At 38.7% G+C, this 22,912-nt stretch overlaps 1 protein-coding gene across 2 annotated transcripts; it reads right to left on the reverse strand.

The window, feature by feature from the left end:
• Window positions 1–208: 208 nt before the first annotated feature.
• On the reverse strand, window positions 209–20,174 carry LOC104588347 (Zn-dependent exopeptidases superfamily protein). Of its 2 annotated transcripts, XM_010246230.3 has the most exons (10): window positions 19,869–20,174; window positions 19,703–19,769; window positions 19,049–19,184; window positions 17,501–17,773; window positions 16,580–16,715; window positions 15,809–16,048; window positions 13,836–13,968; window positions 7,094–7,275; window positions 1,981–2,093; window positions 209–456 (listed from the first exon to the last, which is right to left on the reverse strand). In XM_010246230.3, exons 1-10 carry the CDS (start codon window positions 20,040–20,042, stop codon window positions 351–353), a joined length of 1,560 nt encoding a protein of 519 aa, XP_010244532.1. In that variant the 5' UTR covers window positions 20,043–20,174; the 3' UTR covers window positions 209–350. The 2 variants fall into 2 exon arrangements, with proteins under 2 accessions (XP_010244532.1, XP_010244537.1); XM_010246235.3 differs by lacking the exon at window positions 7,094–7,275 and having other exon boundaries at window positions 19,869–20,163.
• Window positions 20,175–22,912: the final 2,738 nt, after the last annotated feature.

The following is a 22,912-nucleotide window of genomic DNA, read 5'->3' on the forward strand; positions in this document are numbered from 1 at the left end:
AATCCTGATGGTTTGATAGATACTACACCCTTTTTTTTGTGTGTTAAACCATAGGAGTCAAAAGGAATGGTAAATCCAGTTTCAGTTATAGGACAGTAGTATCTTTTGTTCCACCAGAGTACTTTGTTACCTACCCATGTCTCCATCTTATTATATCTTTTTCTGGTGTTGAGATGATGAAGTGCAGAACTATTTAAGATGTACCAGGGAGGCAAAAGGAATATAATCATTTTATAGTCTTAAAAAGTTGGAGCTTCTGATTCTCACATTTTCTTTTCTTTCTCACTTTTTATGTTTTAAAAAATTATAAACTAAGAATCAGAAACCTGATTAACATGAAAAAGCTTACACTAATCCACATTTAGCTTCCTGTCAATGCCTGAGAATGTCTTGTAGAATGCCTTGAAATGCTTGTAAGCAATATCAACGTCTTCTTTTCCACATATCTCCCTCACGCTGCAATTAAGACAAGTGCAATCAAATTCAATATCTAAACAGTCCAATTTTCGAATTGATAAAAAACAATTATAATGATGACGCCACAGCATGTAGGTCCAATTTCATCGTTCCCTTCATAAAAAATCCAAACCATTAATTTGGCATCTATGAGCAGATATTTATAATACATGGTCCACGATTGGTCCATCAAATAAACGGTTGAAGAGGGCAAAACTCGCTACAGTGGTCTGAGCCCCATCAACTGTTCCTGCCATGCGGTCACAATTTGTTCTTCCATTGCTTTTTATTTTCTTAAAGCATGGGATCTAATGAAAGAAAAGAAGCTTTTCATGGAGATCATGTCCAGGAAGGGAGTGATGGCCTGATGGGAGGATTTATCAGAGGTAACGTCATGGATTCGTAGAAGTCAATGGGGGGGTTCAGGAAGTTTGAAAAGCAGAGAAACACTCATCACCACATGGGAGACCAGGATATGACATGGTCTCAAACTCAGCTGTCTGTCATACTGGTTGACCATCATCAAAATCTCTATACCAACGTCACTTCAATCTAATATATAATTAACAAAATCTTCCTCTGCGGTTCCAGCCTAAGGGCTCCACAGGTCAAAGCAAAAGGAAGAAAGGTTCAGGTACAGCGTCTGATGACCAAATGCCCCGGACAATATGTAAAAGTACTCCAACAAGCTCTCTTCAATCTTTTATTAAATGACCAATTTGTCCCTAGGGTTCAAATAGGGTTGCTCATGGTTGGGAGTGGGCGAAAATCGACAGAAGCAACACCCACTCCACGGTGTACAAGTTATTAAGGCCTGGTAATATAGGCCTGTTAAGTCCTAACTGATTAATTCTTTGAAGGGCAAAGAAGAATTTAGCAAGAGTCAAACATTGTTCTAGAAAACCCATTTACTACTTGGGTTGCTGGCAGCAAGTTTAAACCCAGAAAGATCTTCTAAGGGTATTATTGACTGTTAAACGAGTAACTTCACCGTGGAAGGATGATTCATCAATGCACATTTGTTTCACCTCCACGTAAATGTATAGAGAACGTAGAGCAGACCTCACCCATCAAACACTTGTTAATTGTGGTCTAATTTCTTGTCACTATGGATAAAAAATTGTTGTTCAAACGCGTAAACCATTAACAGGGAAAACAAATGTTCAATGATTGCACGCGGGATGAACTGTGGGCCTGTGGCATGAAATCCATTTGGTCTATAAATGGCTTAGAACTTGTCATACAACTACTGTATAAAAAGCCCCATAAAGGAGTTCTTAAACAGTTAATATCAACCCAACTTTATTACTGTAACCATCCCATCCCCAGACAGCTGTCAATTAACTTTATCCCTCCTAACCAATAGGAAAAAATGAAATAGATTGGACGGCTAAATCATGGATTACCTGTGAAACTGCCCCACATGTAAAGGGAAGCTGTTTACTTAAGACTTAGAACTTGGACCTTAGACTTCCGGTGGAAAATGAATAAAGATAATCTTCCAAAGGTAAGACAAAAGGGTACCTGTGCATGGAAAGCTGAGCAATGCCACAATCTACGGTACGGATTCCAACACCTGAAGCAAGTATGGGGCCAATTGTGGATCCGCATCCCATATCGTTCCTTACTACGAATTCCTACATAGAAATGAACAGGTTAGCAAATTATTACAAGTCCAAGCATTTCTGCCACCGCAAAATGAAGTTTGTTTTTACTTTTTTAGCTCGGCCCGAAATGAATATTTTGAACAGAAACTATCCATGGTCCCAGGTACGCAAATGGGCTTGGTCTGAAATGAGGTGAGCCTGAGTGAAAACCTGACAAACCCATCAACGAGTTAACAAGATGGGACCAAGCTCAGACCAAGAACCAGTGGCTAGACAGGAACTAGTGGTACTCAACCATTTCTGTACAACGCCATATTTTAAGGGCCAAGAATGACCCATAATATCACATAGAGGTGTAAATCGGGCCGTGCCGCCCGTGGCCCGGCACGAATATGGACTGGCCCGTCACAACAGTCCATGGGTCGTGCCAGGTCCGGTACGATCATGTGGGCCGTGTTGGGCCTGGGGTTTTAGGTCCGTGGGCCGGGCCGACATGGCACGACCGAGCGGGTCGTGCTGCCCATGGCCCGCGTGCCGGCACGGCCCATATATATTATTTATATATATATAATATATAATATATTATATAAATTATAATTAATAATATATTAATAAAATAAGCAATTGTTTTCAATTTTATTATACTAATTTATTTAATTATTGTATATATAAGTAATTGCATCCATCAAAATTCATATAAAATTAAAATTTTAAGTTTATTTTTTCAATTTTTTAAATAAATAGCTTTGGCCCAGTTGACGGCCCAGCCTAGCCCAAGGCTTGGCTCATGGACCAGCCCGGCCCACGGCACGGAATGGCATGGACCCGTGCAGGCTTGGGCTGTGGGCCGACCCCCCAAGTTATCCCAGGGGAGAGCAGCACGGCCTGGGACGACCGTGGGCCAGCATGGCATGACCCACACTTTGTGCAGGCCGCCTGCGGATCATGTCAACCCGTTTTACACCTCTAATATCAAAGAATCAAGCCCCACTGAACTATGTTACCCATGGGAAAAGAAAACACCCCAACTTTAAAATGAATTAATAACTAAATAAAAACAAAAAAAATGAAAGAAAACAGTTCCTGAACACCCAACAAATAATGTGTTAAAAGACAAACATGTCAATTAAAATAGATCAAAGCTTAAGATCTGTCTGGATGATGATGATGATGAAGATGATAAATGATAATGGTTCTCTGTAAAAGAGAGGAATTACCACTAATTTGGAAAACTAACTTTTCAAACAACTGAACAATGAGGTGGTAGAGTAAAAACTTCATGGAACTAAGTAGTCAAAAGCAAATATTCCGTGGTCAAAAGCAAATATGACATACATCCTAAGACAGCAGATCTACTGGTTAACCTGTGGAAAGCGATTAGCTACATCTTTTCCACATACCCACCCTTCCTAACCTGAAGATACAATGTTCTCTCTGACAAATAAAATTAGGCTGTCTTCAGAAGAAAGAAACTTTATGCACACCAAGTCCATTTTTTGCAAAATTCACAATTTCTATGGTGAAGGTAACAATTCTATGAATTGGAGTAGGTAAGGAATTGAGTTCCACATATGAGCAGTTGCTCAATCACAACAGCCTTAACTTCATTTTATTTCATTTTATTTTTGAGAGGTAAATGAGATTTTATATTAAAGGGGGGAGAGCTTCCCTCAACCAAAAAGATGAGAATCACAGCCTTAAGCTTTGGGAAGACTACCAGGAGAGTTTCCAAATTCTATCCAATTTATTTTCTTTTTAATTCATTTATTGTTATCAGTAAAACAAATAATAATTCGACTTGTAAAAGAGCATAAACAATTTTTTCATAGAAAAGATGAAATTCATTCAAAGAAAAAGGAGTATAAAAAAAGGTGATAAGGAATCACCCACAAAGGAAAAGAAGAGCAACAAGCACTGCAACCGCTGCTGACAACAGCAGTATCCCCCACCATGATCAACCCCAAAAGAAAAATTCAAAAATTACAAGCAATAAAGACACAATACAGTTTTGATCCAGCAAATAAGGACCACTACTAACAGAAATAGACATGGACACTCTGAGACCAAGACCCATAACCACATCTTAACAACCAAAACCACCAACTCAACAACCATTAACAAAATCCCACCTGGGGGTGACATTCTAGCCTGGCCCAGCCTGCAATATATAATATTTTATATCACATTAAGATATATGTATACATATATAACATGCCATATATATGAAGTTTCTATAATATTTAAAATTATAGGCACAGAAGCCCAGTCGGGTCCATGATCACCCCTAATCTCTCCCCATTCTTCTTGCCATGATACCACCAATTTTGCTCCATTTGTGGACTCTTAACCTTTCATGTTCCATGAAGAGAATCTCGTGAGAATGAAGATTCCCCCACATCAAACCTACTCCCCTATAACTCCACCCCTTGTTCTCCATTACTAATCTTCTCGAGTCTACACTCCATGACAAGAAATATCCTTGCCTCTCCTATACACTTACCTTTACTTATAGATGACCTTCTATGATTCCCTCTCAACTACTTTTCTCTCTTTCTTTGAACTCTTTACATGTCGTCCTTTCTGAATAAAAAACACCCCCCCATGCTCATCCTATTTCAATCATCATCATCCAAGCCTTGACCCAGCTATATGAAGTTGGCTACATGAATCCTATTTTTCCATTCCATTGTGTTCAATGCCATATCCATGGTTAAATTATGGACACTTAAATCATTTCTCATTACTTCCACCAAGTCCTTTTTGGTCTGCCCCTAGCTCTTCTAGCCCCTTCAACTTGTAACAAACCACTTTTTTCTAACGAGTGTTGTAGATGGTCTTATATGCATGTGGCCAAACCATCTCAATCTATTTTCTCTCATCATCTCTTGGAGCTACCCTTAGGTTCCTTTGCATGACTTCATTTCTAATCTAACCATGTCCTTCCTAGCTTTACCACTCATCCAAGCATTCACATTTCTACCACACTTATTATTTGGACATGCTGTTTCTTAACCGTCCAACACTCTGCTCCATAAAACATAGCTGGGCTTACAACTATTTTATAGAACTTTCCTTTTAACTGAAGTGGTATTCACCTCTCACAAAAGACTCTGGATGCACCCCTTCATTTTGCCCACCCTACTCCAATTCTATAGCCCATAGGCCACATCCTCCTCAATAACTCCTTTGTTATGAATAATTGAACCAAGGCAATAGAAGAGGTAACATTGATTTCTCTTGGTCTCCAATCCTAAGTGTGGTTTGCACTCCTATTCAAGGATTAAAATTTCACAACGTAGGTGTTTCGGGGTCTGATAGATGGGCCTTAAACCAACCCCCTAAACCGGTTTGAAAAAAAAAATAAAAAAAACATAAAAGCACCCAATGATATAGGCCAATATGCCCCAATAATAATAATAATAATAATGATAATAATAATAATAACAATAACAATAACAATAACAATAACAATAACAATAACAATAACAATAACAATAACAATAACAATAATAATAACAATAATAATAATAATAATAATTGGTACTAAGTGCTGAACCTTGGTGAAGACCCACTGTAACCATAACATTTGACGTCTCTCCCATAGGTGTTCTAGCATTAGTTTTGCACCCCCATACATATCCTTAATTAGGTCCACATACCTTGGGACTCCTTTCTTTTCCAAAACCCAATGATTCCTCCATCGAAAGAAGTCTCAACTACCTCCTCCCCTCTAATAGAAACATACTCAATTCCTACCTCCCTATCTTTTTAACCCAAAACCCACTGATTCCTCCATCCAAAACCCACTGCAACATCGCACTCTCTTAATGTCAGTTAAAGCTAAAGGGATCTCACATGCCTTATCCACTTCCATTACCATATCAGAATTGGTCGGCAATGAAAGGGTCTCACTCAACTGTCCTTCATTCCTAACCTCCTTTCTTCAATGGAGAAGAGGAAAGAGCCTGGTTATGTAGGTAAGAACCCACCATCAATAATCAAGAAAAGAGTTACCAATATGCCCAGATTTGTCCAACTTCCCCTTTAAATGGATGTCCCAGTCTGTCAACCAGCCTCAGGTGAGAACACAATATAGTTCAGGCCCAATGAGACTTCTATTTAATGGATTCATAATTTTTATCAGTTAATTGACTCATAAATTTCACCAACTTAAATGATTAAAGTTGCAAACCTACCCACTCAAACAGACCAAATAATTACACTCTTCCCTCTCCTAAATCATAACCCCCCAAAATTTAACTCTACAATCAACATAATCCACCATATACCGCTTATTGTTGTACCCATTACACTCCCGAGAGATGTTACTAATTCCAAGACCCCACCCTCTCTTCATTTTAAAAGACCCACCTTGGAATATTCTTTAAAAATCAATCAAAAACATTAAGAGGCTTATCCCACCCCTACCAGCCCTTTTAATTTCATTTGGTAGCATTTCATATTCCATGTGCCTATCCCTCAAATGTGAAATGCTAAATTTAATTCTCTCACCTGCCAGGCTGCCATTGGATTGTCTTCTACCCCCCCCCCCCCACAACTCCCCTGTTTGGTTTCTTTATAACCATTTTGGCAAATGATTCAACAACTAGTTCCTCCCCTTCTATCATAATCTTCACTTCATACAACTCTCCCATAAAGACCAACTCAACGTCTAAAGGAATTGAGTTCATTTTGATATCTCAAAAGGATTCTCACAAGCCTTCAACAAATTTAAGAACAATCTTCTTATCAACAAGTTCCAACAACTATGGTAAAAATGATCAACCTGCACAAACATGCTGTTTATCTATCTAGGGGTATAAACATGTGTTTATCACAATTTCATGCCAGCATAAATGAAGACATTGATGAAATAATATATGAGATGACAAAAGAAAAAGTATATTTATGAATATACTATTAAAATTCCAGGTCTCACCAAAAAAAAGGGAAAAACAAAATGATAGAAAAGAAAAAAAGAGCAGAGAAAAAAAAGTTGCCAAAAATTTCATAATCCCACATACAATTACCTGAACTGGAATATTATGAATGTTTGCTATTTCTTTGAAAAGAAAAGCTGTCACACCACTTGTGGCATACCGCTGGTTTGCATTGTGCTTGATGACAAGCCCCTTTTGTAACTCTGGCCTATGATGTTCTTCATATTTATCCATAAAATTTGGGTGAACCCCATGAGCCATGTCAGCAGAGACTGCAGAAACTTGAGATTGTCACCTTTAACCAACTACAATGGTGAGAAAATGAAGAAAAAAAAAGAAAGGTAGAAGCAGGTATGAGTTCAAAAAGAAAGAAAGCATCCCCCATCCCCCATCCCCTGCCCCCCCCACCCCCCCCCCACACACACATACACAAATAAAAATGTGTAGTATTCTCCATGGGTAAGTGTAAGATGTGAAGGAATTTCTTATTGAAAAAGAAAATAAAACAACACAGCAATAATCCAAAAATTACATCTGCCATTCTAAAGTAACACAGCCAGAAAAAAGTTCCATCACAGAATGCTATGCACTGTTTTTTCTCTCTTTGTAGTGGTTTTCCATTTCCTGTTTAGAAAAAGAAAGAACAATATAGAGAGGTAGAAGAAATCATATGGGCAATATATGTATTCTATTCTAGTTTGCTTACAAATGCATAAGACAGTAGAAGCTTCAACTAGAAAGTCATTTCTTGATTAAAAAAGGCCACTACAAATGCAGCTACAGTAACCCGAACCAGGAGAGAAGGAAGAAGAAGATGAAGAAGAAAAGAGAAAGAGAGAATACGAGGGTTTAGTCGAAACTGATTAATCTTTCATTCATTCGACCCCCTAATGTTTATTAGGTTCTAATAACATTTACAAAGACTAAACTGCCCTTACTTAAGTGTGGGGCAGAGTATCTCTAATAAAACTGCCACATAAGCAAGGTACTTAACAAACATGAGATGACTAAACTACCCCTATTCGGCTCACTTTAACACTCCCCCTCAAGCTGGAGAATATATGTCATATAATCCCAACTTGTTACATAGATAGTTCACTTTCCCTGAGCTTAGAGCTTTTGTAAACAAATCTGCCCATTGATCATTCGAGCCCACATGTTCTGTGTTTATCTCTCCAGCAAGGACCTTCTCCCTCACAAAGTGACAATCAACCTCTATGTGCTTTGTTCTCTCATGAAATACAGGATTGGATGAGATATGGAGTGCAGCTTGGTTGTCACAATACAGTCTCATAGGTTTATCCATGTGAAACCCAATTTCTTGTAGAAGATTCCTCAACCACACTAACTCACAGGTAGTATGTGCCATGGCCCTATACTCAGCTTCAGCACTACTTCTGGCCACAACTGTCTGCTTTTTACTCTTCCACGTCACAAGATTTCCTCCAAGGAATGTGCAATAGCCTGTAGTAGATCTTCAACCATTCACTGAGCCTGCCCAGTCTGCATCTGTATACCCCATTACTTCAAGTTTTCCTCCTAGTTTATACAATAGCCCATGGCTTGGAGCTCCTTTCAGATACCTTACAATTCTAAGAACTGCATCCCAGTGAGGTATACGAGGGTTCTGCATGAATTGGCTCACCACACTGACTGCAAAGGATATGTCAGGTCTCGTGATAGTCAGATAGTTCAGCTTCCCCACTAGTCGTCTATACCTTCCAGGATCTTCAAATACTTCTCCTGTATCACTGCTCAACTTAACATTTGGTTCCATAGGGGTCTCAGCCGGTTTTGCACCTAACAGTCCTGTTTCTTCCAATAGATCAAGAACATATTTTCTTTGACACAAATTTACACCTTGTTTTGACCTGGCAACTTCTATTCCCAAGAAATACTTTAATGTTCCAAGATCTTTTGTTTGGAAATGATTTTGCAGAAATACCTTTAGTTTGCCAATCCCCAATTTATCACTGCCAGTAATGACAATATCATCCACATAGGCCACTAATAGGATCTTCCCAGCTTCTGAATCAATAGTTGAACACTGAGTGATCAACCTGGCATTGCTTCATTCCAAAACTCTTCACCACTTCACTGAACTTCCCGAACCAAGCACGCGGCGATTGTTTCAACCCATAAATTGCCTTCTTCAATCTACATACCTTACCATCCTCCCCCTAAGCAACAAATCCAGGTGGTTGCTCCATATATACCTCCTCCACAAGATCACCATGGAGGAAGGCATTCTTTATATCAAGCTGAAACAGAGGCCAATCATACATAACTGCCAGGGAAATTAGTACATGAACAGAACCAATCTTAGCCACCGGAGAGAATGTCTCCATGTAGTCCACTCCATACAATTGTGAGTAACCTTTAGCAACAAGTCTAGCCTTCAGACGCTCCACACTACCATCTGGCAAGTATTTCACAGTATATACCCATTTACATCCCACAACATGCTTACCAGGTGGGAGAGTAGTAAGTTCCCACGTTTGAGTATGTTGAAGAGCAGAAAGTTCCTCCTCCATTGCCTGCCACCACCCAGGTGAACTAAGAGCTTCTTGAACATTGTTAGGTATGGAAATAGAGGAAAAAAGTGAAACAAACTGGCGATGTGAGGTAGAAAGACGAGATAATGAAACAACATTGGAAATGGGATGGAGGGTAGAACTGCGCTTACTTTTCTGTAAGGCAATGGGTAGGTCAAGGTCTGAAGGTTCAACAATAGGAGCCATGAGAGGATCCGCAGATGAGGTAGAAGCTGGAGGAGGGGCCGGTGTCATTCGACGTGTATACACTTGCCGGATTGGTGGTCGTTCGGTGGTGATCTGCACTGGATGAGGTGATGAGTCTACTCCAACAACAGCATCTGGAACTGGATCACTGACAGGAAGAGGAAGAGGAAGTACGGGTGGAGACGAAGGTGCTTCAAGACATAACACTTTCGGGTAATGGGATTATAACACTTGTACCCTTTTTGAGTCCGTGAGTAGCCAAGGAAGACACATTTAATTGAGCGTGCATCTAGCTTGTCTATTCCAGGACTCAGATTGTGGACAAAGCACACACAACCAAAGACACGAGGAGTTAATGGAAATGAAGATAAAGTGGGAAACAAAATAGAGAAGGGGGACCGACCATGAAGGATGAAAGAGGGCATCCGATTAATGAGAAAACATGCAGTGAGTACAACATCACTCCAAAACCGTTTAGGAACATTCATGTGATGAAGAATAGACTGAGCAGTTTCAAGAAGCTGACGGTTCTTCCGTTCAGCTACCCCATTTTGTTGAGGGGTGAATGCACATGAAGTCTGATGAATAATGCCATGTTGTTCTAAATACTATTGAAATAAAGTAAGAAAGTATTCACGACCATTATCTAAACGGAGAATTTTGATTGGAACACCAAATTGTGTGCGTATTTCAGCATGGAATTTTTGAAAAATGGAAAACAATTCACTTCTTTCTTTCATTAAGTAAATCAATGTCATTCTTGAACAATCATCAATAAAGGAGACAAAATACTTGTACCCATTATAAGACTATTTTGATTGGACCCCAAACATCTGAATGAACCAAAGAAAAAGGACTCAACATACGACTCTCAACTCTTGGACTAAAGGACACAAGACAATGTTTCCCAAACTGACATGACTCACATTGCAAAACTGACAAATGACTCAATGACGGGACCAAAATCTTGAGAGCCTTGAGAGATGGATGTCCCAGTCGGCAATGCCATTGTAGAGGAGTAAGTGAAGTCTGAAGAGCAATTGAAGATCCACCACCGTCAAGATATTACAATCCACCAGCTTCATGCCCCCACCAATCTTCTTCCTCATCTTGAGATCCTAAAAAACACAAGTGGAAGGAAAGAAGGTAACAGAACAGTTAAGAGCTTTGGTTATTTTACTAACAGGCATAAGATTAAATGGAAACTTAGGTACATATAAAACAGATGATAAGGGCACAAAAGCCATGTCAACATTACCAATACCACAGATGGGAGATGAGGACCCATTGGCAAGTGTAACGGTTTGTGATGTGGAGGTTTCAGAAAGAGAAGAGAGCACACCTGGAGTCCCTGTCATATGATCTGAGGCTCCAGAGTCAATAATCCAGGGAGAGGTTTTAGATGACATGCAAGCAATACCTGAGTGGGCAAGTGTGGCAGTGGTATGCTGTGAAGTAGTTTGAAGGAACCGTTCATACTCATCATGCGGTACACTCACCATCTCCCTCCCAGAAGTAGATGTAAATGGAAGAGGAGTATGATCTGCCTGTTTACTGTCACTGATGTCAACCTCACCTGCTACCGCATGATTAGCCCATTTGGAGGGAGGGCCATGTAGGTCATAACAGAAATTCACTGTGTGCCCTTCCCTACCACAATGTGTACACTTCCTTGGAGAGTTATTCTTCCCTCTGCCACGGCCTCCCCCTGAGTCACGACCACCCCAACCAATCATGGAACTACCACGGCCTCCTCGGGGAGCATGACCTCCCCCTCTTGTACTATGTCCACCTCCTCTAGCTGTCACAAGTGCTGATCTATCAGACTGTGTGGAGTTCTCTCTCCATTCCAAAGAAATTCTACGAAGCCGTGAGAATACTTCCTCAAGTGTAGGAAGAGAAGAGCCCCCTAATATTTGGGCTCTAACTGGTTCATACTCCGACTTCAACCCCACTAAAAATCTTGTAACATCTAGTTGTTCCCTTTGCTGTTGCTGAACTTTAATATCTGGAGTGAGGGGATGATAGACATTGAGTTCATTCCTTATATTCTTCATGTAGGCATAGTACTCTTCCAGTGTTTTGGTTCCTTGTTGTAAATCAAAGTACTCCTGATAAAGCTGATATACTCTTGTTGTGTTATCTTGTCCAGAATATAGCTTCTTAGCATGCTCCCATATATCCTTAGTCGTATCAAGGAACATGAAGTTGGCACTAATTTTGGGCTCCATACTATTCCACAGCCAAGTCATGATTTGAGCATCTTCTTGTTCCCAATCATCAAACCCTGGAGAGTCAGCCGGTGGCTTCTCATCTTTTACATGCTTCACTTTCCTCTTTGCCTTGAGAAAAACTTCCACAGATTTAGCCCATGGAACGTAGTTTTCCCCATTCAGTTTAATTGAGGTCATCTGTACCCCTAGGTAATCGGGGGAAACCACCACACTAGGTTTCTGATCATTGTACTCATCTCCTATTGCTGCCATTGTACTCTTTCACAGTTGCCTCTAACCTGACTTCTCAGCTACAAGCTGACTGATGTTATTCACAGTTTGATATTTCAGCACCTATTGCAGCCCCTAAACACAACAGTGAGAGCCCATGCCTTGTCCTTATTCACACTACTGCTGACTTCACAAACCCACGAACCACATAAGCATCAATTTAGCACTCACTAATCACATGTAGGCCCTCTTACAACCACTCAATAGAAGTTGTGCACCACAAGCACCATAACACAGTCAAATCTGCTACACCCAGTTCAGACTTGTTTAACACATTTAAAAGGGCATTACTCAACCACAAAGAACTCGGCTAGGTCACTGCATTACACCTTACACCACTCAGCCACCTGCAGCAGCCCTAACCCACTCAACCACTTACAGCAGCCCCTACACCATTCGGCTACTGTACACAGCCCGTTCTAGGGCAACAATGAACCTAGTTCTCTAGGTTCTAATCAGTACTAACTGATTCTTGAAGGGTTTCTACCCAGAAATACCAGCAACACAAAAGGACTAGATAACCAACCTTCCTTTGAGAGTGTCAACCAACCATTCACTGCTGAAATCACTTTCCTTGATGAAGAAGACTGTGCGCAGCAAAGAGAAATGAGCTGTGATGTCACAGACCTAGGGCGAACCAGTTCTCTCCATTAACTAACCAGAAACGAAGAAGAAGGTATCACGAACACAGCTGAGATGCTTTACAAACTGAAGCAGGTCAGGAACCTCACTCTGATACCATGTTTCGAATGCAGCTACAGTAACCCGAACCAGGAGAGAAGGAAGAAGAAGATGAAGAAGAAGAAAAGAGAAAGAGAGAACAGGAGGGTTTAGTCGAAGTTGATTAATCTTTCATTCATTCGACCCCCTAATGTTTATTAGATTCTAATAACATTTACAAAGACTAAACTGCCCTTACTTAAGTGTGGGGCAGAGTATCTCTAATAAAACTGCCACATAAGCAAGGTACTTAACAAACATGAGATGACTAAACTACCCCTATTCGGCTCACTTTAACAGTATTCTATTCTAGTTTGCTTACAAATGCATAAGATAGTAGAAGCTTCAACTAGAAAGTCATTTCTTGATTAAAAAAGGCCACTACAAAATGTTGGTCCCAGCTATCTGGGGTCTTGGGAGAGGTAGACTAGGTACAGTCCTAACCTTTGGCATTTTTTTGCACAAAGCGGACTCCCTCAGACTTGAATCAGCATTCCCACAATTACATGCACCTTCTACTTTCTAAATGAATATTATATAGGGAGTTTTCTCTTTTTCTAGTCAACCTCAAAGTACCACCATGTGCCTTATAATCATTTACACTTCACTATTTGTATGTTTTCTTGGTTAAAATAGGTTCTTTTCCTTTCCCCCTTAAAATAGGTTCCACTATAAGGATGCACAGGAGTTGGACAGCTTCATGTCATGCAAGTTTCCAATATGCTACTTATAAGTTAGGTATTGGACTCCATATAAGTGATGAGCCCCAAATTTGTTACTTCATATCAAGATAAAGAATCTGAAATAAAAATGCCGCAAGATACCACCTATGAAAAGATGAAACTAGATGAACCAATAAAATATTACCAAGAAAAGATTGGCGGATTGCACGCTCAAAAGCACCTTCACCTACATACTCATGAGCTAAGCAGTCAGTTATACGTCTCATGGCCTGAAACATGGTTGGTGCACCTGCTCCCTGCATTGAACCAGACCCCACCTGTGCAGCCACATTTACAACTAATTTAATTTAGAAATGTAGAGAATGATTGTTAACATAAATTGCCTTTTAACATTCCACAAATCTCTATGGCTTTCCGGTCCCCAAGAATGAACAACTTGAGAGCTTGTGTTGAACAAAGCACTTAAACCAATACAAAAATTTTAGGTTGCTTATTTCTATAAACAAATAACCATATGGTGGAAGAAAGCAGCAAGCCGTAAAGTGTTACTAAATCTGGCATAAACACCAAAACCAGAAAAGGGCTAGACTGCATGTCATAATCCCCTCCCCACCAAAAGAAAACCATAAGTTCTGTCCTATTTTGTTCAATTCCTTTTCCCTTTGTACATGGAATAGCCATTTCCAATTAAACCTGTTGAAACGACCAAATTAATAAAAAATCTCCATGCACCAGAATCAAATCAAAGATTTTATATCTATTAAGTTCATACAAATTACAGACCAACAGACTTTGAGGGTCCAGTTTCCTGGTTTACTACTAGTTTGATATGCCAGTTTGTTAGTGGAAAAATTTTTAGTATAATTTCTCACATAACATAATTCACCCAATTAGATTAATAACTGGGCTTTTTGATATTTGGGAAAATCCCATTCAGGAAATTATGTAGATGTTCCTTTAATTACACCTTTACTAGGGGCAGAGAAAACCACTTGATTCTAGTTTAGAAGTACAAATAAGCAGAATTAAACTAAGTAGAATTTTCCTATAGAATTTCCCTTTGAAAATTCTGGCGTATATTCCCTCATTATTTCAGAGAAAACCAGCAAGTATAAATAAATAAATTTTTTTCCTTTATGCATAACAAGAAAATAGGGATCGTAAGTAATGGCCTTTAAATAATGATTATATGTATTGTCATGGTGTGAGGAACCATAATCAACCAAGTTTTTTTAACTAGGTTGTAGATGGTTTTTTTTCCTCACACAAAGTAATGATTTCTGGGGTCAAAATGAAGCAAGGAACCATAAAGTTTCATAGGCAAGGCTGTAGACGTGTTATCTCCCTACATGTATTTCAATATGAGACAAGGAAGAAAAAAAAGAAAAAATATGGGAAGAAAGAAAGGGGTGAGAAGAGTAAAAGGAATATGGTCCTCCATCTCATGTAGGAGGTACTAGGAATATCATAGTGAAAAGGAGGAAAACAAGATTCCCTACCTCTTCTTTTTTATGCTCTTCATGCCGATCTTCTTTTCTTTTCTCTTCTCACTTGCTTCTTAGTGCTAGAAATCTTGCAGAAAATTAGTATTAGACAACAAAATGGCATTAGCCCTTTCTCCTACAAGGAGAGGGATTTATAGGAGGGAGGTGGTTAAGTAACTCTCCACCCCTCTCTTCTTAGGGTGCCAAGTGCCACATCACTTAAAGTGGCTAGAGGAGGGAAAAGAGCTCTCTTGTTAGGATAGGACAAGTGGCATCCCTTTTATAAATAAATGGGACACCTCATAAGATTATTAATTAATATAAATTTAATTTTTTAAGGCCTATTGTTTCATTAGATGGGCTCTATTGCAGACCCATTAAATGTTTACTGCATCATAAATAAGGCCTAATTAACTTAGAGCTTGTTGTTCACTAAAACGGACTGCAAGCCTCTTTCTTTCCTAAACAAAATATTTCAGCCCACCCATAGGACTAGGCTTAAAGATCAACCTAGTAAAAAGGCCCTTTCCTCTTTTTTTTTAAGTTGTGACTGGGAATACTTTAATAACCTACTCCAAGTCCAGCAAATTAAGGACTTAACACAGTTCAGCCTGAATTGTCCAAGACTGGCATAACCATATGCAAACACAAGTTCTTGTCACATAAAAGTTACCTCCTCATTGTCAAATAAAGCAACCATTCGAACAGCATGTTCACTTGATAAATCTCCATGTGACTGACATGAATCAATAAGAGCTCTCAGTGCACAATAACTTGAAGCAAGATTGTCCAATCTTCCAGAAAAAATAAACTCATTATTTGCACCTCCAAGGCAGCTAGGCTGTGTATCACAGACATTCAGCTCAATACTCGCTATTTCATCAGTTCCACAACCCAGTTCATCTGACAATACCTGGGAATCACATTTAATTAAGTTACAAGTGTAATATTCTAAATCATATAGCTCTACTAGCTTTCTGAAATTTTACCAGTGTAGGAGGTTTCATCTTTAGCTAAAAAGAAATTTGTGATAAACAACTAATAAGCTATAAAGATGGTTGACAAAAAGAATAACAGGCCATGACAACAAGTCCATCTCCTGCCAACCAGATAGGCCCAACCAAGTACATTTGTTGTCTTCCCAGAAAAAGCCACCTAATCAACAATAATAACAATCTGGTTTGCATCATTATTTTGGGTGGTCAGAGAGAAAAAATAGTCCAGAAGTAAAGGTCCAAGTTATAGATGGTTGCAAACATCTTATCAGATCAACCTTTAGCAAGGAAGATCTCTTTATCAGGTTCATCAGAATGATGATCTTCTCATTTATGTGCACATTTACCACAATACCACAGTAAAACAATCCTCAAGGTCCATATCAAGTTATCAACTGATATCTTTAGTTTTTTGCATTAGTGGATTGAGCAAGAACCAAAGTAGAGACCTGCATAAGTAATTGATGGTGAGAAGCTTTTGAGCTTTTCTCTTTGGATTCTGTAGATGTCTCCTCAAGTTTTGTGGCAAGAAGTGGAACAAGGTGAGTCTCTAGATTTGGTTTAAACCCATCCTGGTTCACTGTACTAAAGAATTAAAGAAAGGAAAATAAGGTCATTTGAGTCAGCCAATGGACTTATTTCCAAAATCTGTAAAAAAGAAAAGAAAAAACTTTTAGACAATTTAAATAAAATTCATGCATAGATGAACCTGAATTTACAAACTGAAAATAGATGACATGGCAATTGAACAAGCCACCCAGCATTAGTTTAATGTTTGCCTTTCAATATTTTGGCTGGTAATCTAGGATAGAATCCGCAGACCAACAAACAGTGGATCCAACTATCCACATATGTAATGGCAGCATGTTCATTGTCCATCATGGATACCAAATCTGGCACTATGATCTCAAAATTTTTAAACAAGGACACATGAATCAGGATGCCAGAATTTGTTCAATATGTGATCACAAAACCAGTCTTAGTAAACCTAAGATTTCACAATGGAACATCTTTGTTAAATAGACCCTAAAGATGTATCAAAATTCAAAAGTACAAATACCATTGGTAGACCACCCTTATGGCCTACATCTTCTGTTAAAATTAAAGGAATTGCTCTAAAATCACAACCCACAAATAGTTTTTTTTTAATTCATTCTAATTATTTATTTTTTTGATAAAGCAAAAAGTAATTAGTTTTTATCATTCATAAACTAATCCCATAACTAAATACTATGCAGTATCTTTAAAAAGCATGCAGATGTCAATCACCACCATAGTCTTAAAGAAAGAACATGAATTTGTATTACAGTAGTACTGAAATTTATTATAAACACAAAGGATAAAGTGGGTATAATAAATAAGAAGCAAACCGGTCAAGATGAATAGCCAGTGTTGGTACTCGTAAAATAGGTTTCTTTACTTTAACAAGCTTGTGCTCAAAGGATCCATCTCCACTTCTAACTATGGCCCTTCCTGCTAAGCTTAAGTCTCTATCAAACCATGTGTGCCATAAGCCAGCTCCATAAGTCTGTACATTCACCATAAGATATCCACATTTTGATGATGCAGACTTTGGTTTTAACTTCAGACATGGGCTATCTGTGTGTGCAGCAATCACATGAAAACCATTACCTACATTATACCTGCGGAACAGATAGAAGTATTTTACCAAATCTAGGCAAACATTAGTCAAATAACAACAGAGACTACAAAAATAATGAATAGTGCCAAACTTTAGCTCCACCTTTGGGAATAATTCTAATGTTTCAGAAGTTAAAAAGAAAAAAATCCTGGTCAGTTGCTGCATTCTTCCCAAAGACAACAGGGAGAATGCAATCAAAACATTTTTCATCAATAGGGACCATTGCCTAGTGCAATGCTAAAACTTCACTGCCTCAGGTTGTCAAGCATAAGAATGCTGGTTTTAGTCTAAGAGCAGTCATCCCGGGCTAAAAGTGCCAGAGGTTATGTCTATACCAGTCCACCCCTTCCAAGATGCAAATTGCTGGGACCAGTATTGGGTAATGGCTGCATAATCCTGATGAGTGTTTCGAATTTACTCAAGGGAATGCTATTTAAAAGCCCTAGCATTGAATTCTTTTGAGATCAACCTCTTTTAAACATTCTTTGTTGCATTTGGAAGGAAAATTATGGACCTTTTATTAAGGTTGGAATTTCATTGAAGAAGACTACAAATAAGGAAAAAGGACATCTGTTACACAGATGACAATCTCTTACTGATTATAAGCTATAATGTCAGATTTATTGTTGTTTTTTCTTTTCAAATAACCGGATAAGGGTTGAATCCAACATATGCACCATATGTATGGTGCAGAGTATTTCTGGTTGTAGGCCTTCAAACAGTTTTTTAATGGGCTATGGACCTCTTTGATATGTAGTAGAAATTTAAAATAGTTTACAAAATAGAAAAGAAGCAACTGAAACAAACAGGAAGACATAATTTTAGAACAACAGCAATAAAAAAGACAATCTATCATAGTCAGAGAAATAAACAAATAAGCAACTGAATCTGTAAACAGCATCAACAAAAATGACAATTGCATCATTTATTTACAAACCACAGACAGCCATATCCTGTGGCTTTGTCAGATAACATTTTGATAACTCATTATGAAATTATGTGTAAGAACACACGCAATAACTGAGGATGTACATTGTGGTTACAACAAGGACAACCAAAAAAGCAAGGACTTTGTTTGATTCTTTTCATATGTATTGCAGCCATATCCTCAGGCCTTTGGAAATTTATTCCTTTTTAATTCCCTGATTTTCTTGTGAAGCTGGAATTGTCTTAGTATGTTAATTGATTTCCATACAAAGGATTCCCCACACAACCAACCAAATTGTTTTAAGCTACAGAAATTTAAGATTTTAAAATACATAAACGTTTCACTTACTTCTCTCCAATGGCAAAAGCAACCAAGCAAGACATATTCCGTGTAAAGAAGTAGCGCCTGCCAGGCTTTAGGTCCCACTCATCATTCTCATTTAGTAAATGAAATCCAGCATCTATTAATTGACGTTTCGCTTCAGCTAGAAATAAAGATGAGAATAAATAATGAAAAATAAGTAACAATCCATCACCAAAAACCATTAGGATTTATTTTGCAATTCTCTAACTGCAGTACAGAACAGTTGCATGCTATGAGATTACATTATCATAGCATTATACAATGGAGAAATACAAAGTCCAAAATCATAGACACAATAACAACAATTCTCAAATTACAACAGTTCCTCCCAGTTGTGACTCCCACTCCTTCCCAGATGTCAATGCAACTATCTTTACCCCAATGTAAAATACTAAAATAAAAAGATGTTCCGGAAGAAGTCAACCTCAGTACCTCACCAAAGAGATGAATTCAGTAACCAAATGTATAGCATTTTTCTTTTATTTATGAAGTAGCAAAACCAGAACTGTTCACTTGGCCACTAGCATATAAGCATATTTTTCTCACTTAAATTATAAATTATAAATATAATAAGTAATTGAATCTCGTAAGAAAAAGTAAGGCACATTTAGTTTTATTTTCTGCAATACTGAGAAATACCAGTGGCATGAAACTGAGTCCACGACTCATTCAGATAGTCCAGAAGATCCCCAACTATAGACGGACTCTGTTTTATAAGAAAAAACAATAAAAATATAAGATTGCAGGGAGCATTACAGAACCAGGAATTACGAATGAATTGGAGGTGGGATGTAAAACAGTGAACCTCGGGAAGCTGATCTAATTTGGAGCAAAGATGAGGAACAGTGGAGAATTTACGAAGACGTTTCCCGTGAAGAGTCGGAGTTGAGAAGCTCGAGTAGGAGTATTTTGGTAATATCGAGGACTTGACGACTGGTGGAGGTTTGAGCAGTTGCAGACGATACATCGTCGCCGTCATGTCTGTACGTGATTACGTTGCTTCGGAGTTCAGTCCTAAGTCCTTACGATTTTGAGCAACCAAGAACGAGAAGCTTGAGACCCCGAGAGAGGGAGGCAATCCAAGTATCCAACTCCAGCCGGTTTTCTAATTTCTACACAAATCACCCCCAATCCCCTGGGGATACATGGGCCTGCTAATCAAATTGGGCCTGACCCATTCGAGATCCCCGGTCCATATCAGCCGATTTGGCCCAACTGGATCTAGGTATAACTACTCGCAGGTCGAAGCATAAGCCCCTAGAACTTGTGCATCAAGAAGTCCATGACTCAATATTTAGGACCGGCATCATCAAGACCCACCCATGAACGCCTGATTGGTTACCACGTTTATGGTAGCAGTTGATTGGTCACAAGTTTTTTCGAATATCACATCTTTCCAAGATCATAATCCAACCCATTTTATTTTTCAAGGATCAAAGTGTAGGTGTGGTGGTAAGGTTAAGTGTGGTGGTCTCCTTGAAAAGCGAAGAAAGGCTAGGAGCAAGAGTAGGCTAGGAGCTTCTATTGATAGAGAGTTGTCTTTTCATTATGATCTACACCCCCTTTTATAAAGAGAGATCCCAAGGTCCTCAAAGGAAGGAGACAGAAGGGATTTGACTCCTATTTGGAAAGGAGATCTTCGGTTTGGTATCGGCTGATAGAGGGACACTGTCAAGAATTTGTCACGTGTCTCATGAGATTTTTCTAAGACGAAGTTTCCTTTCGTCTGAGAATTCTCATACTACACGTATGTTACTTCCCTTCGTGGGTCTCCTGTAGTGACATGGCACAGGTGACGTCAAAACTAATTTGACATGTTCCTGTTTGATCCTATTGGATGTCCTATTATGAGCGAATTCGGTTGATGGTGTTTTTGTCCATTGTAAAACTGCGATGGTTTCAAACTCATTGCAGGTCTATGACGAATTATGGACTCGTCACGATCCACGTCAGCTTGTGTGTCGTCGCCATGGATGTTTCAATGGTTGCAGTTTGGCACCTTTATTGCAATAGCAGTGAGGATAGGCAACATATACTTACACAAAGCATTAATACCGGACTATACACAGAAGTTATGTATCACCCAATTCTAAACAGCAGCGATACTCTCTGAAAATGGCAGCATTTCAGAACAAGATTTGATATTTCATTTTCGTTATCAAAACCAACCGAGGGCTGGCTCGTTGGTGTATTAGCTGATTTGTTAACCCGGATTTCCTGCAATTGCTTTAGTGTGGGACATGGTGCACTTCTAATCAGATTCAACTACGTCACCTTCTAAATGGTCCTCTGTTTTGCATGCGTGAAATTGTTAAACGAAAAGTTTGGGACGTTTTGTCTATAAAATTCATTTTTAAAAACTTAAAATAATGGAAAAAATTGACTATCAAGTTCGATAGATGGAAGAGGTAAACAAAACAGAAGAGGAGACATTTTTCTCAAAACCATAATGGTAAAAAAAAAAAAAGCCTTCAGTCATGAAAATACACCGTTAAAAAAAATTTGTAGGAATAGATGTATATTGTTCTTCATTCAAAGGGGGGAACCGTTATTACCAGAAAAACTTCAAGTCTAAGCATACACCATTAAAAAATGATTTGTAGGAATAGATTGTTCTTCAATCAAAAGGGAACCATTGCTATTAGAAAAATTTTAGTCACAAGCGTACACCATTAAAAAACGATTTGTAGGAGTAGATTGTTCTTCAGTCAAGGCGGAATTCAATTAAACTTGTAGTCAAGAAATTTCTTTGCATTTACAGTATAGAACTAAGAACACATTTTTCTCAGAATCATTATTACTAGAAAAAAGTAACCATAATTTTATAAATCTAACTCCTTTGGAGGATTCACATAAGCACATGGGTGGTTTAGATGTGATTTCCAACTACTTGTTTTGTCTGTTGCTTAACTTGGTGCAAAGTGCAGCCTGATGTTGCATAATACTCATGTTGTAGCTTCATTTGTAAAAAAGCAAGATTCCTCAAGTGAGAAGAAGAAGAAGAAGAAGTAGGAAAACGAAGAAAAATCTGCAAAGCTCTTATTAATGGTGCCCAAGGAAGAATACAAAATCTTGCATTTGCAAAAGGATTTCTACTCCTTGACTGAAGAGCAGTCTATTCTTGCATATATCTTGTTAATGGCATCTGCCCATCTAGGGTTTTGCAAGCAAGCCATTCGTTTGAGTTTCTCCATGTGTTTTGTTTAACCTCTCTCATTCTTCAAACTACACAGTCAAACTCCTTTTTTTTCTTAAGTTCCAAAAAAAGAACTTTAGAGAAATAACGCCCCTGACTTGCCATTTAATTTAATTCGCACAGGGGACCATGCAAAATATGACGTGGTTGAATCTGAATAAAAGTGCACCACCTCCCACACCAAAAGCGAGTGCAGGAAATCTGGGTTCCTGATTTGTTTCTGCGTTAACGCGATATCGAATCCCACACCCACAATTCGCACTTTGGGGGAAAAAGGAGGCCAAGGGAAAGTTATCAATGGTGCGTGGCACCAAAATACTCAAAAAAAAAAATCTCCTTATCGAATATAAAGCTTTGAATATCTTCATTCTCTCAAATTTGTTTATAGTAGCATTTCATGCATGTATCACCCGCCCTGAAAACCGATAATTACCAGACGATACTATGATGCGGTATGATACATATGGATATCTTATCCTTGCTTCTACTGCAAATATTTATTTGGAATATGAAGGTTAGAGTGCTCGAGTCCATGCCCCCTAAGGCCTGTGGTCGAAATGCAAATGCACTCTGCATACAGCAATGACAGCTCTGGTGTTTGAGCATCAAACACCACCTAGGGGCTAGGACTCTTGTCATTGGTGGTCAAATTC

Source organism: Nelumbo nucifera, chromosome 6 (assembly GCF_055504915.1).
Source record: "Nelumbo nucifera cultivar China Antique chromosome 6, China Antique-T2T, whole genome shotgun sequence".
Taxonomy (NCBI): Eukaryota; Viridiplantae; Streptophyta; class Magnoliopsida; order Proteales; family Nelumbonaceae; genus Nelumbo; species Nelumbo nucifera.